General features: G+C 38.7%; 1 protein-coding gene across 1 annotated transcript in view; it reads right to left on the bottom strand.

Annotated features, from left to right (window-relative positions):
- cadpsa (Ca2+-dependent activator protein for secretion a) overlaps nucleotides 1-12,342 on the bottom strand; it is a 222,662-nt gene that overhangs the window by 111,589 nt on the left and 98,731 nt on the right. The window contains exons 4-8 of the mRNA XM_008292176.1: nucleotides 10,332-10,412; nucleotides 9,690-9,926; nucleotides 6,015-6,136; nucleotides 4,444-4,555; nucleotides 4,208-4,347 (exon numbers count right to left, since the gene is read on the bottom strand). Coding sequence (XP_008290398.1) covers nucleotides 4,208-4,347; nucleotides 4,444-4,555; nucleotides 6,015-6,136; nucleotides 9,690-9,926; nucleotides 10,332-10,412 — 692 coding nt within the window. The remainder of the gene's footprint in view (nucleotides 1-4,207; nucleotides 4,348-4,443; nucleotides 4,556-6,014; nucleotides 6,137-9,689; nucleotides 9,927-10,331; nucleotides 10,413-12,342) is intronic.

Below are 12,342 nucleotides of genomic sequence, written 5' to 3'. Positions count from 1 at the left end.
TGATCATTGGCTTATCAGCTCCCAATGACCAAGAGGCGCAAAACACCAAAGGTCCCATGCCTCTGTGCCCTCTTGTTTTACCTATGCAACTGCAGATCACACATTTGTACTAATGAGAATAGAAGGTACATTTGCTTAGTGAGGGAAAGCACATTCCACAAAGGCCTCCCACTGGATTCGGTTCTGAGTTCAGTGAAAAGAGAAACTATATTTTGCAGTCAGATTGATTTTTGTTGCGTAGTGCAATAAAAGGGAAAAAAGTTTCCATGCGTACTTTGTAGGGTCATAACTTTAGTTCAAGAAATTAGTCAGGTTAATCTCCAAAATCAACACATAGCTATATATAAAATTATATTTACCTGTAATATCAAAAATAATATATTTTGTTACTGGCAACCTTTCCAGGGTGCCCCCTGCCTTTGCCCTAAGTCAGCTGGGACAGGCTCCAGCATCCCCATGACCCTACAGAGGATACAGCAGTGTATAGAAAATGGATAGAAATATACTTAGCTATAAAATTAACTTAATTAGGTTATTTATATATTAAATCTGGAGGTTAATTTCCATGTTTATTAATACCTTGCCATCTTAGCAAGATGGTTTAATGTCCATAACTAATACTACCGTAGGGTCTCAGCCTTACCATGTATTATGGACAGATAAAGTAGTATTATATACACTCAAAGAAAAAAATATTAGATCACCCTTGTTTTCTTCAGTTTCTTGTTCATTTTAATGCCTGGCACAACTGAAGGTAAATTTGTTTGGAAAAATATAATGACAACAACAAAAATAACTCATGAGCTTAATTTAAGAGCTGATATCGAGACATTTTCCATGATTTTCTTGATAAAAACTAAAATCACTTGAGTTCTTACATCTATCGCTATGGCATTGTACTGCCATAAACAGTGCTTTTAGGCATTCTATGTTTTCTTTTCTGTCTGTTTTAGTCACATGATACACACAGGAGTTAGCACTTGATTACATAACCATTGTTTTTGATGACTGCAGCCATGCGTCTTGGCATGCTCTCCGCCACCTTCTGACATCGTTCTGCTGTCACAGCAGCCCATTCCTGTTGCACAAATTCAAACAAATTTGCTTTGTTTTTGGGCTTGTGGTTCTCCATTTTGCATTTGGTGATTTTCCACAGGTTTTCAATTGGATTTAGATCTGGTGATTGAGGAGGCCAAGACATGGTTTTAATGTTCTGGTTCTCCATCCAGGCTTTAACTGACCTTGCCGTGTGGCAAGGGGCATTGTCTTGTTGGAAAATCCCGTCATTGGAGGCAGGAAAGAGTTTTCTAGCCCTGTGTGCCCTTCACACAGTTGCATTTGCCCTGTTCCACCCATACTGAAACAACCCCAGATCGTCACTGACCCACCCCCATGTTTTACTGTAGGGGTAAGACAGTCTGGTTTGTAGGCTTCTCCAGGCTTCCTCCTAACCAGTAAGTTGGCTGAAGTGGGCATCAACTGAAAATTGGATTTATCACTGCAGAGAACCTTAGCCAATCATCAACAGTCCAATCTTTGTGTTCCCAGCAAAGAGTAACCAGGCTTTCCTCTGCCTTTCGTTGTGGGAAGGCTTCTTCCGTGCCCTGTGTGACTTTAGACCAGCTTCAAGAAATCGGTTTTGAACTGTCCTTACTGAAAGAGTCACATTTCTCGACAGTGCCCACTAATTTTTAAGGTCCCTGGAGTTCTGATGGTGATTCCTGACACAGGAACGGATGAGTGTACGGTCATCTCATGGGGTCAAAAGACGTCTTGGAGATCTTCAGTTTTTTTTGCTACCTATCTCTCACTCACGCCAACATTTTTTCAGTTTTTCTGTAGAACAGTTAATTTGAAAATTCACAACAATAATCATTATATTTTAGCCTTAAAATCTCATTTTGGTTTAAGAGCTTCTACATCGTGGTGTATTAACCATTTCAGAAACATAAAAAATGATCTTGGTAATTACCAGTGCAGTTAATTTAGGGCACCTGTGGCATAAACCTTACATTTGGTGGTGGGGGACTGATGCACTTCATAGCATAGATGGCATCATGAGGAAAGAACATTATGTGGAAATATTGAAGCAACATCTCAAGACATCAGCCAGGAAGTTAAAGACTGGGCACAAATGGGTCTTCCAAATGGACAATGACCCTAAGCATGTTGCCAAATTATTTATGAAGTGACTTCAGGACAACAAAGTCAATGATTTTGAGTGGCCATCACAAAGCCCTGATCTCAATCCTGTAGAGAATTTGTGGGCAGAGCTGAAAAGGCGTGTGGAGCGAGGTGACCAACAAACCTGACTCAGTTACATCAGTTCTGTCAGAAGGAATGGGCCAAAACTCTATCAAACTATTGTGAGAAGCTTGTGGAAGGATACCCAAAATGTCTGACCCAAGTCATACAGTTTAAATGCAATGCTACCAAATACTAAGGAAATGTATGTAAACTTTTGACTTTGAAGAAAGTAATAAAAAATTCTCTAAAAAGTTCTCTCTCTAATTATCCTGGTATTTAGCAAATCTAATTTTGGTAATCCTAACTGACCTAAAACAGGAAAAGTTTATTCTGATTTAATGTCAGATAGTGAAAAAAAAAAAGGTTATGTGTCTTTGAGTAATAATGTATGTAAACTTCTGGTTTCAACTGTACATGCTTGCTTTGAGCCAGCTAACCCAACGGTACAAAATCAATTTCCATTGTTATATTGACTGATATTTGTAACTTTATGCTTTGCAGACAAATAGTGAAATCAACAAACTCTCTCTCTCTGTTATGGGTTGTTTCTCTGATATCAAGGGGTGAATGTGACGTAAGTTCCTCAAATTCAATGAGTCCAGATCTGAGTTCTGTTTATTCTGCTACCTAAAGATCACCTGTGACTGGAAAAAAGAGACTTCCTCCAATGTCAAGCTTTCTGCTTGTTGCTTTAGTGTGACCTTTTACCCTGAGTTTTTTTTTTTTTAAATTTTTATTTTGTTTATGTCAAGTTGACGTGGAAAACGTATCCATTCTTTCATCTCATCATGTCTAGAGTTGCTGTAATTTCCTGTTTTCAGGGCTCAACCAGAAGTGTCTTCTATCCCCAATTCATTCAAAACTTGGGTGTCGGATATAAACAAATTCCAAGAGATCATAATATTTCCATCCTTGTTACACTGCACTGCTACATGTTAGGTAAAAGAAAAAAAAAACTTTAAAAAGCCCTACTTGGCTTTGGCACTACTACAACCCACATCATAGTCTTGCTGTTGCCCCATGAGGTACTGCCTTCAATGCCCTCCTGTGTGTTCCCACAGCAAGCTTTGTTACAACAAAAAGGAGACCAGGCATTTGCTCACATGTGATGAGACACACAAGCCTTATGATCATGTCACTCCATTGATCTACAGGTGGTCACATGCTAGTATGCTACTGCAGTTAAGGATAAGTCCTGCATTGTAGCCACAAGAGGGAGGCAATACCTTATCTGTTGTAGGACACGTGGTGAAGAAATTGGTAAGTCGTAAGAATTCAGATCCTTAAAGTAATACCACCACACTGTAATGTACTCTATTAGAAAAGTGGAAGTCCTGCTTTTAAGTAAAAGTATGCAAGTTTACTCAGGAACCTGTACCAAAGCTTATTTTAGATCCCTTTACCAGGAAGGACAAACAAAAAAAAAAAACCTCCAGCAGAACCAGGCTCAATGTGATTGACCATCTGCCCCGATTGGTAGTGGTGACTGTAAATGTGCTAGAGAACCGGATAGCAGCTCAAGCATACACTCATAATGCAAACTCAATACACAAGAGCAATACTACACATTAACACTATGGTAAAAAATCATCTTTATCTAGTTGTATCTTCCTACAATGATGAGCTCTGATGTTTGTAAAGAACAGCAGAAACATTTCAGTCTTGACCAGTTCTTTGGTCAAGTATGTTTCAAGTTGTTCTTTAAAGCTCTTAGTTTATTCAGAACTAAGACCTGGCACCAACCCACCACAATAATTCATTGTATTGTATAAACTACACTTGGCAATACATCTGTTTCTGATTCTGAGAAGTACACATTAAAACAATGAGTGTTTTTTTCAGGGATGCTTCAGTTTGATGACACAAGCCACTCAATAATCAACTCAACTAAAAATCTGATAAACAGAATAAGTATCCAATTTGTGAATTATTGCCCAACAGACAGCAGAGTCTCACTTACCCACAATGCTTCATGTTCTGTGGTTTGTCCATACGAATGGCCAGTTTCATCTTGAGGTCACTGTCTGGGCAGCCTTTAGACACCGTCATCTTATGGAGCTCAGACTGCTTGGGACTGTTGGGGGTCGGGTGGAGCACAACCTGGAAGTGATCACATAACAGTATGTGAGCTACATGAGGTATAAAAAAAAAAAAAAAAAAAAGTAAAATGACCTAAATTAATCATCAAATACTTACCCTCCCCAGCTCCTTATCTTCCAGAGCCAGTACTCCTGTGCTCTCAGTAAACAGCTTCACCTTCACAGCAGGTAATGGCTGGGTGGTGGTGAAGTCACCCTGAGTACCCCAACTACAAACACAGAAACACAGGCAGGACCAAACACAAGACAGAAAGCTCTGTGTTAGAAATGATGATGATCCTGCTGCTGTTAATCACTAACAGTAGCGTCTTATAGTTTGGATGCTATTCAGAATGTGTCCAGCCAAACCAGAATTTCAATTCCATTAGTTATACCATCATATCCTGGTTCTTCCTGAGGTTCTTCCTTCCTGGTAAATGGGAGTAGTTTTTCTCTGTTAAGATTTGTTTTATAAAGTTTTGTTTTGAGTTTTGTAACTGTTATAAAGTACTTGCTTAAGGGAATCCAAAAAGATTTGTTTGGTCTCACAAATTTTGTAAAGTCTTTCTACAATGTAATTTTGCTACACTTGTTTTCTGCAGTAATTTCTGTACCAGAAAATTACTACTGATGCTATGAGTGCACCTGTAAGAAAGAGTTGAAAATAAAACATAAAATGGATAACAAAAAAGAGAAAACTGCCAAGTTAAATAAGTGTTTTCAAATGCATGATGTGAGATATCCCCATAGTCCCTGGTTCAGGCTGAAGCTGTAAGGACTTGTTTGTTGACACAATCAGACATATTATTTTAATTTGTTATTCATAACAAATGTATGTTTCACACTTTCTACATAGTTATGGTGGAACAATAAATTAGATTATGTTCAAGAAAATGTGCACCTGTGGCTTATGGTTTGAACAGTTGATCAAATCTGAGCTATATTTAGGTGAGTTTGAATTTGAATATAGATTCCACAAAGTAAATCAGCCACTTTGTGAATGGATCTCAGGAAGAGGCCCTGCTTCTGCTGACTAAAGGTAGGAGATGCAATGTGTGCTGTTGCACCTATGTGTGTGTCAAGTCAATGATATGACATGTATAATGTTAGAAATATATGAACTGGAGATTTTCATGTAAAGTACTGTCACATGTTGTCTTATTATTTACTGTAGTGTTGACATGAGGCCTGTGGCTGTGTAGACTAACGATGCTTCCGCTGGAGAAATCAATTTCACATCCCACACACACTTACGAACTCACATCCTTTACTGAGCAGAGGACACAGAAACTTGAGAACAATAGATAAACAAGACACAGTGAGATAAATACTGCTGAAGAAAAAAGCAGTTAAGTGAAGGTCAGAGGAGAAAGCTATAGAGGTTTCACAGTTGGATTTTATCAAACAACTCACCCTGACATGTCTGAGAGCCACAGAAAAAATGCCTGCACACAAACTTTGTCTGACTCCTGTACAAAAAATATAAATGTAGTACTTTGAACAAAATACACAGCCCTCTATGACAAGTTAATTTTTTGTATTTATTTTTTTTAGTCTGCTTTAAATATTGAAGCCCTAATGCTGTGTGTGTGTGTGAATACATTGTGCCATAAGTGTAAAAAAAAGTGTAATGAGAGCAATGGATCGCTGTGCATCGTGTGTGCATGTGTGCTGGTCTGCTGTACATACGTTGGCTTTGAGGCCTCGGCCTGGTCTGTCTGCAGTTTGTGTCCTCCTTCCACCTCCATGGTGCAGTACACAATCCTGTTTGGAGCTAAAGACTTCAGACCCTGTACCTCCATTATCACCACCTACAGCACACACAGGCAGATAATAACTACAAAAAAAGATGCATTTGTAAAGCAATAAATAAAAAACAAATTCATGCTTGAACAACAACTCAGAAAAGAAATGAACAGCAAAGTGACCTTTCCATTCTGTATGCTAATATATGACAGAAATGAATACACCCCTTTACAATATCATTAAAATTTCAAATACTTCTCAATTGTATCACCTCTCAATAATTGTTTTATATTTAAGCTGACAAATAGGGTTGTTCCTTGGAGGAGCAATGATCCACACACACTTCAGAAAAACGATATTGAAAATACAGGCCCTAAAGTAAAAACTCAGTGGAACAAACGTGAATGCTGTGTGATCACTGGCACACAAAGTAGAGAAACTGTCTGTGGAAGCTTGGCAGTGGAGGTATTGGAGGTATTTTCCAGGATGATAATGATCCAAAGTATGCCACCTGAGTTGAATCCAAACAACACCTTTGGGATCGTTTACAGAGAAAGGTAGAGCAACACAACTCCTCCAGGAGAGAGTGGCTGAAAAAAACAGTCTGTAAAGAATGAGAGAACAACTCTCCAGAAATGTGTTCAGCACTGGTACTCTCCATGCTGGGGAGGCCTGAGTTTGCCACCACTACAATAATATAATATGGTGTGCACCTTGGGACTTCAATGTACTGACTTTTGTTGCATTGAGTTCCTCCTGGGGGGCCTGTATATTTCATAAAACAAATCTAAACTACTACTTTTTAATGTTACATAAAACGAACTAATCTACTAAATTAAATATTTTTCACTAATATAATGTAGCTAATCTAGCAACACATTACAGACAGTATGTACATCGTTATGCTGTCTAATGACAGCATGAGCGTAAGTTATATTTGATTGTCAAGACATGAATGTTAAGATTACCACTGTGAGAGCCTCAAATGTATATTTGTGCAGCTGTCAGTCCTCTAAGTCATCACAGAGTAAGCTGCAGGGGACAGACTTGAGTTTTACCCAAGTAGAGCAGCATTCACAGCTGAACCAAACAATTCACTACATAATGCTAGTATTGTGCAGTTGTGTTCACTTTACTGACTGCACAGTTTTTTAGTCTTTCACTCCTTGTTGGGCATTTGAAGGTGAGTTAAAATGAAAATTCCAATATGGACAGAAACATGTTATTAAGAAATTAGTTTCATTCAGTATCATGGCCTGCAGTCATCTCTTTACTTGCACTACAGACTATCTTCCATGTGCATCCTCGGTGAAATGTAACAGGCTGTTGTGGACTAAAATGATCTGAGTTCCAGATACAGGAGTTTTACATTCTAGTGAAGTGAGGCATGGGAGCTACCAAGGCCTTGAGAGGCCTGGAATTAATCCTTTGTTCTTCTCTGTGATTTTGCATTGTTAGCATGATTAATGCTGGTGGTTGAACATAGTTCAGCACAGTAGGAACTCAATGCAACAATAGTCAGTACATCTTTCATTGTTCAGATTTCAGATGTCTTTGATTTTGTCAACATTCATTATGACCACTTTTATTACTACTTAATTCTAAGTTAGCAAACTTTTCTGATGCTGCTGTGGATTAATTGCCTTCAATAACACTGGTCAAATCATTACATCATTAATTGTGCCTTAAAAGAATAATTGGTTTGAGGGTGACAATAAGAACACTACCTGTTCTATATATACAAGGGTGCTTACCCAGAAACAAGGGGCATACAGAACTGTGTACTATAAAGCTTTATATCACTGTCCATGAAAACTCAACTGTTTGAAGCAATTTTAAAAAAAAGGGTGAGGAAAGCTTTAAGCTGGCTGCTGTTGCTCCAGGACAATGCACCCTTCCACACAGCAGAGGAGGCAGACGCAGCCAAATGTAGCTTAGAACTGTTGGTCCATGAACCTCATGCCTCTGACCCGGCACTGGTCAGGTCTTGTTGGCTTAAAAACTCTCCAATTTGTCTTTTACTCAGGATCTAATGAGGACAGTTCCTTGGATTCCTGGATCTTTGTTGAGGATAAACTTGCATATAGGCTGAACACATTCAATGGACATGCAATTTATCATCTGAGGAGTTAGTAGTTAGTAGTACTCTGTGTCTCCTTTTCAACTCAGAAGAGGACCTGTCTGTCAACCAATTAGTTGTGGTTAAAAATGTCTTGTCAGTCAAGAGAATATCTCAGACATTTCCTCTAAATGACAACTTCAGAGACAAATCCTGAGGAACTATCCATGGCTCAGGAGGAAAAACACTTTGAGGTGGATTAATCTGACAGCAGTTTGAATGATTTTAAAATCCCCAAATAAGCTTAATTTGTCAGTGTCCTCCAAGAAACTACATTATGCCTCTGTGTCTAAACCTCCCTGGACCATGCTGACAGATAATACATTGCTTAGGGACCTTTGTGTTACCTACTTGTTTGTGAAACACATTTCTGCCAAAGTTGAAAATGTGTTACGATCGCCACATGTTCTGCAGTGATCATTTGTATCAAAGTCAACAGTCTTTCTTTGAACATTGAAGCACCAAATGGTGCTATGTGTACAGGTATGTGTGCATTAAAGTGGGTGCATCCTGTACTGATGTTTTTTTGTTCATATTTTTATGGTGGAGCAAACTTTTCAGTTTAGTTTTGTTTTCATTTTTGTAGCCCATGTGTTATGTGAGACTATGTGGAAACTGGAAACAAATGATCCTGGAAAACAACAATAAAGAATCTATCAATCTGGGGCAGTTTGCATGGAGCATTGTGAATGTTACATTGCTTTTGTTTTGAAAAAAATAGACCAATTCAAAATTGGGATTTGACTTCACTTGTCTGTGCAAAATGTCTTACTCACCCCTACACACTTACTGGTTGAGTGAAATTCTTCTGCTATTATTATTTTTTTGAAAATACAATGCCTTGTGTGATTTAAATGGTATAAACCATTTTAGAACACTAAAATAACACAGCAGCAATAGTACCCAAAATGTGCATATACAATAAAACAGCCCTTCCTTTGCTTGTCTGTTATCTATAGGGGCACATACTGGCTGAAGTAGTATGTAGTAGTGTAGTATGTTCTGTACACAGTTTGTACTGTACGACTACAATGACCAAATGCTTCTATGCCTTTAGATTAGGTTTTTTTTGTTTTTGAAAAGGGGGGTTCAAAGTCTGTTTTATGGTAAAAATCATTTCACATTTATGTCTTAAATGTTCAACTTATGCCTCTTCCTACTATACATACAGGGCCACACAAAATATCTTAATGAACTGGGAAGTTTGCATTTACACCAACTAGCACATCCTTGTTCCCTGAAGGATAAACAGTTTTCCTTTTTGCCATCCAAGGCCAAACTGTCATTCCTGCAACCAACCTGGAACACAGTCCAAAAGCTATACTACCAGTACTTCTTCTCACCAGAAGGACCGCATCATGACTGACATCATCTATCTATTGTGTCTGTACTCCATTTAATACATGCATGCAATACATACATATACAATAAAAGAGGAAAACACACAGGAAGCACATGAAAACACCTTTACCACGACTGTTTGATAGGTGTCCACCTACCTCCAGGGTAAAGGACAGAACCACATCAGACTTGGACAGTGTGTTCTCATCCTCCTGACCCATGTCCATGATAGAAGTGTTGTGACCTCGTTTTAGCTTCTGCAGTTTGAACTCTCCTCCTTTCGACACTGGCATGCTCTCCAGGTTTGCCATCAGCAGGTTGACAGATGATCGCAGCTCCTCGATGTACATTGCCTCCATTTCTCTGGAGGGGAACCGAGGAAACCTGCCACCATGCTGACCAAAACAGGAAGGCATCAATTATTTAATGAGCATGATCCAATGAATAACCCAGTAAGAAATCAGACATTCCTAAATAATCTGTGAGAATGTATCTATATCTTTACTCTGCATTTTGCATTGCAAAGCACTTTGTCATGATAAAAAAAGATGTGAAAGATATACAAGACATATAAATACAGATTATTAATGATTAATAATATTACAAGACACAGTTTCAATACTAATAGTCAGAAAATGTACAGCAACATAAAAATCTGAATAGATCTAAAACTTCAGAGAATTTTACCTGAACCAATATTGTGCCAAAGGCACTCATTATATTCAAAGTTCAATTCCATCTATCGACCCACCCATCTGCCCTGCTATCATCCCTCCACCCAGCCATTGTTTTTCCCATACCCGAGCGATCTGGTCTGCCATTTGCAGTCGTCCGTCCAGCTCTCTTCTGATCTGAGCTGCCTGCTCATCTGGGTTGTCCAGCTGTGGAAACACGGGCACACATTGCTCTTTAGAAGAAACAAAAACCCATCATCATCATATTTTTTCTTAAATGATATTAAATAAGGGCTGCAAGGTGGCGCAGTTGGTAGCACTGTTGCCTTGCAGCAAGAAGGTTGCCGGTTCGTGTCCCGGTGGGGGCACCGGAATCTTTCTGCGTGGAGTTTGCATGTTCTCTACATGCGTGGGTTCTCTCCGGGTTCTCTGGCTTCCTCCCACACAGTCCAAAAACATGTTGAGGTTAATTGGTGATTCTAAATTGTCCGTAGGTGTGAATGTGAGTGTGCTTGGTTGTCTGTCTCTAAGTGTGGCCCTGTGATAGACTGGTGACCTGTCCAGGGTGTCCCCTGCCTTCGCCCTGAGTCGGCTGGGATAGGCTCCAGCCCCTCCGTGACCCTAATGAGGATTAAGCGGTGTATAGATAATGGATGGATATTAAATAATAATTAACAGCTAGAGCAAATGGAATTAATTAAAAAAACAAACAAATTTTTTTTAAAAAAAAGATAAAAGCTGCAAGCAGCAGTTCAGAACTGAGAACTCATAATTAGAAATTTTGTAGTAGTTTGTATCCATAACAATGTATCTCCATCAACAAAGTACCCTTTGACAAGTAAAGTTTTTAGGTCACATTTGTCACTTTGTTTGTGAAGAGGATTTCTCATCAGTGTTTTCAATGAATCTATATTCATTTTTAGAGATGGACAGTTATTTTACTTGCACATAAAAAAAACTGTGTTGTACACTGTTAATTCATGAGTTTTTTTTTTGTTTGTTTGTTTGTTTTTAAAATCAAAGGCCACATCTTACAATCCTAAAGCTTGCACATATATGAAAAATCCCTATTGAAATAAATGGGAAGTTGACCAGAACCCAGACAGAACCCAGTCATCTCTGGAACTCTGGAATATTTTACAGTAGAATCTTCATGAATTGATTAGTTTGAACATGTCACCATGTATTAGATGTTATTCCTCATTCATGAGTGTTATTCATCACTCTTGTGAGAGTTGTATTGCTGTAGTCCTGTTATATCTGTGTTCAGTGTCGGTGGAAAATCAGAAACAGCGAGCCTCTCTAACCTGACACCAAATCTGTATAATATACAGTATGTACATGAAAATACATCAGCGTAGTCAAAACAAGTTTGTGCTTCACATGGGGAAACATATTTTTCAATCCAACGTTTCTGAGCTGTGATGTTTGTTTGAGGGACTAATCCTTCGCCTGCCTGTCTTCCTGTGTCTCTGCACCCGAGCTTTGCGTCTTCTCCCCCCTCTCCTGTCCTCCATTCATAAGGAAGGAATCCCCACAGCAACCAGTAGCTCACAGCTGATTGGCTGGGTGATGGTCGACTAACAAAGAAGAATTCCAAACATGGCTGCCTCCATCAGAAATGTATAATGTTGCTGTGTGCCCTATCAGTAGAACATACGTAACAGCCGCACCAAGGCAAATCAATACAGCTGTTACTATTGATGTTAACAAAGCCTTGATATAACAGCATCTAACATGTCCCTGACCAATACCCATAAGGCATAGCCAGGGCCGGCCCTGGCAAGATTGTAGGTGGCGCCCCCTAGCATCACAGTGAATTTCACTCGCAATTTTCATACAGCAGCACAAACTGTATGCATGTAGTCAAGCTTTTATTTAAGTATAAACAACACACGGAATGAAACTGAAGAAACCAGTGACCTAAATTAAAAATACCATATAAACAAGGCTTTGTACAATTATATAAAAAAAAGTTCTATATCTTGTTTATTTATTTTCTACTATTTACAAAACAAGGGGCTGTGGACCACTGAGGAATCTGATGTAGAGCTGCTCTCATTTTATTTTAAATCATTTTTGATAAAAAGAAAGATGTTTAGTTTTGCTGTAAAAGGTTTCAGTTGTTGAATAAAAA

This window comes from Stegastes partitus, unplaced genomic scaffold, assembly GCF_000690725.1.
Source record: "Stegastes partitus isolate 25-593 unplaced genomic scaffold, Stegastes_partitus-1.0.2 Scaffold790, whole genome shotgun sequence".
NCBI classification, from domain to species: domain Eukaryota; kingdom Metazoa; phylum Chordata; class Actinopteri; family Pomacentridae; genus Stegastes; species Stegastes partitus.
Note: the sequence above shows the minus strand (reverse complement) of the source record. Positions and strands in the feature narration are given on the sequence as shown.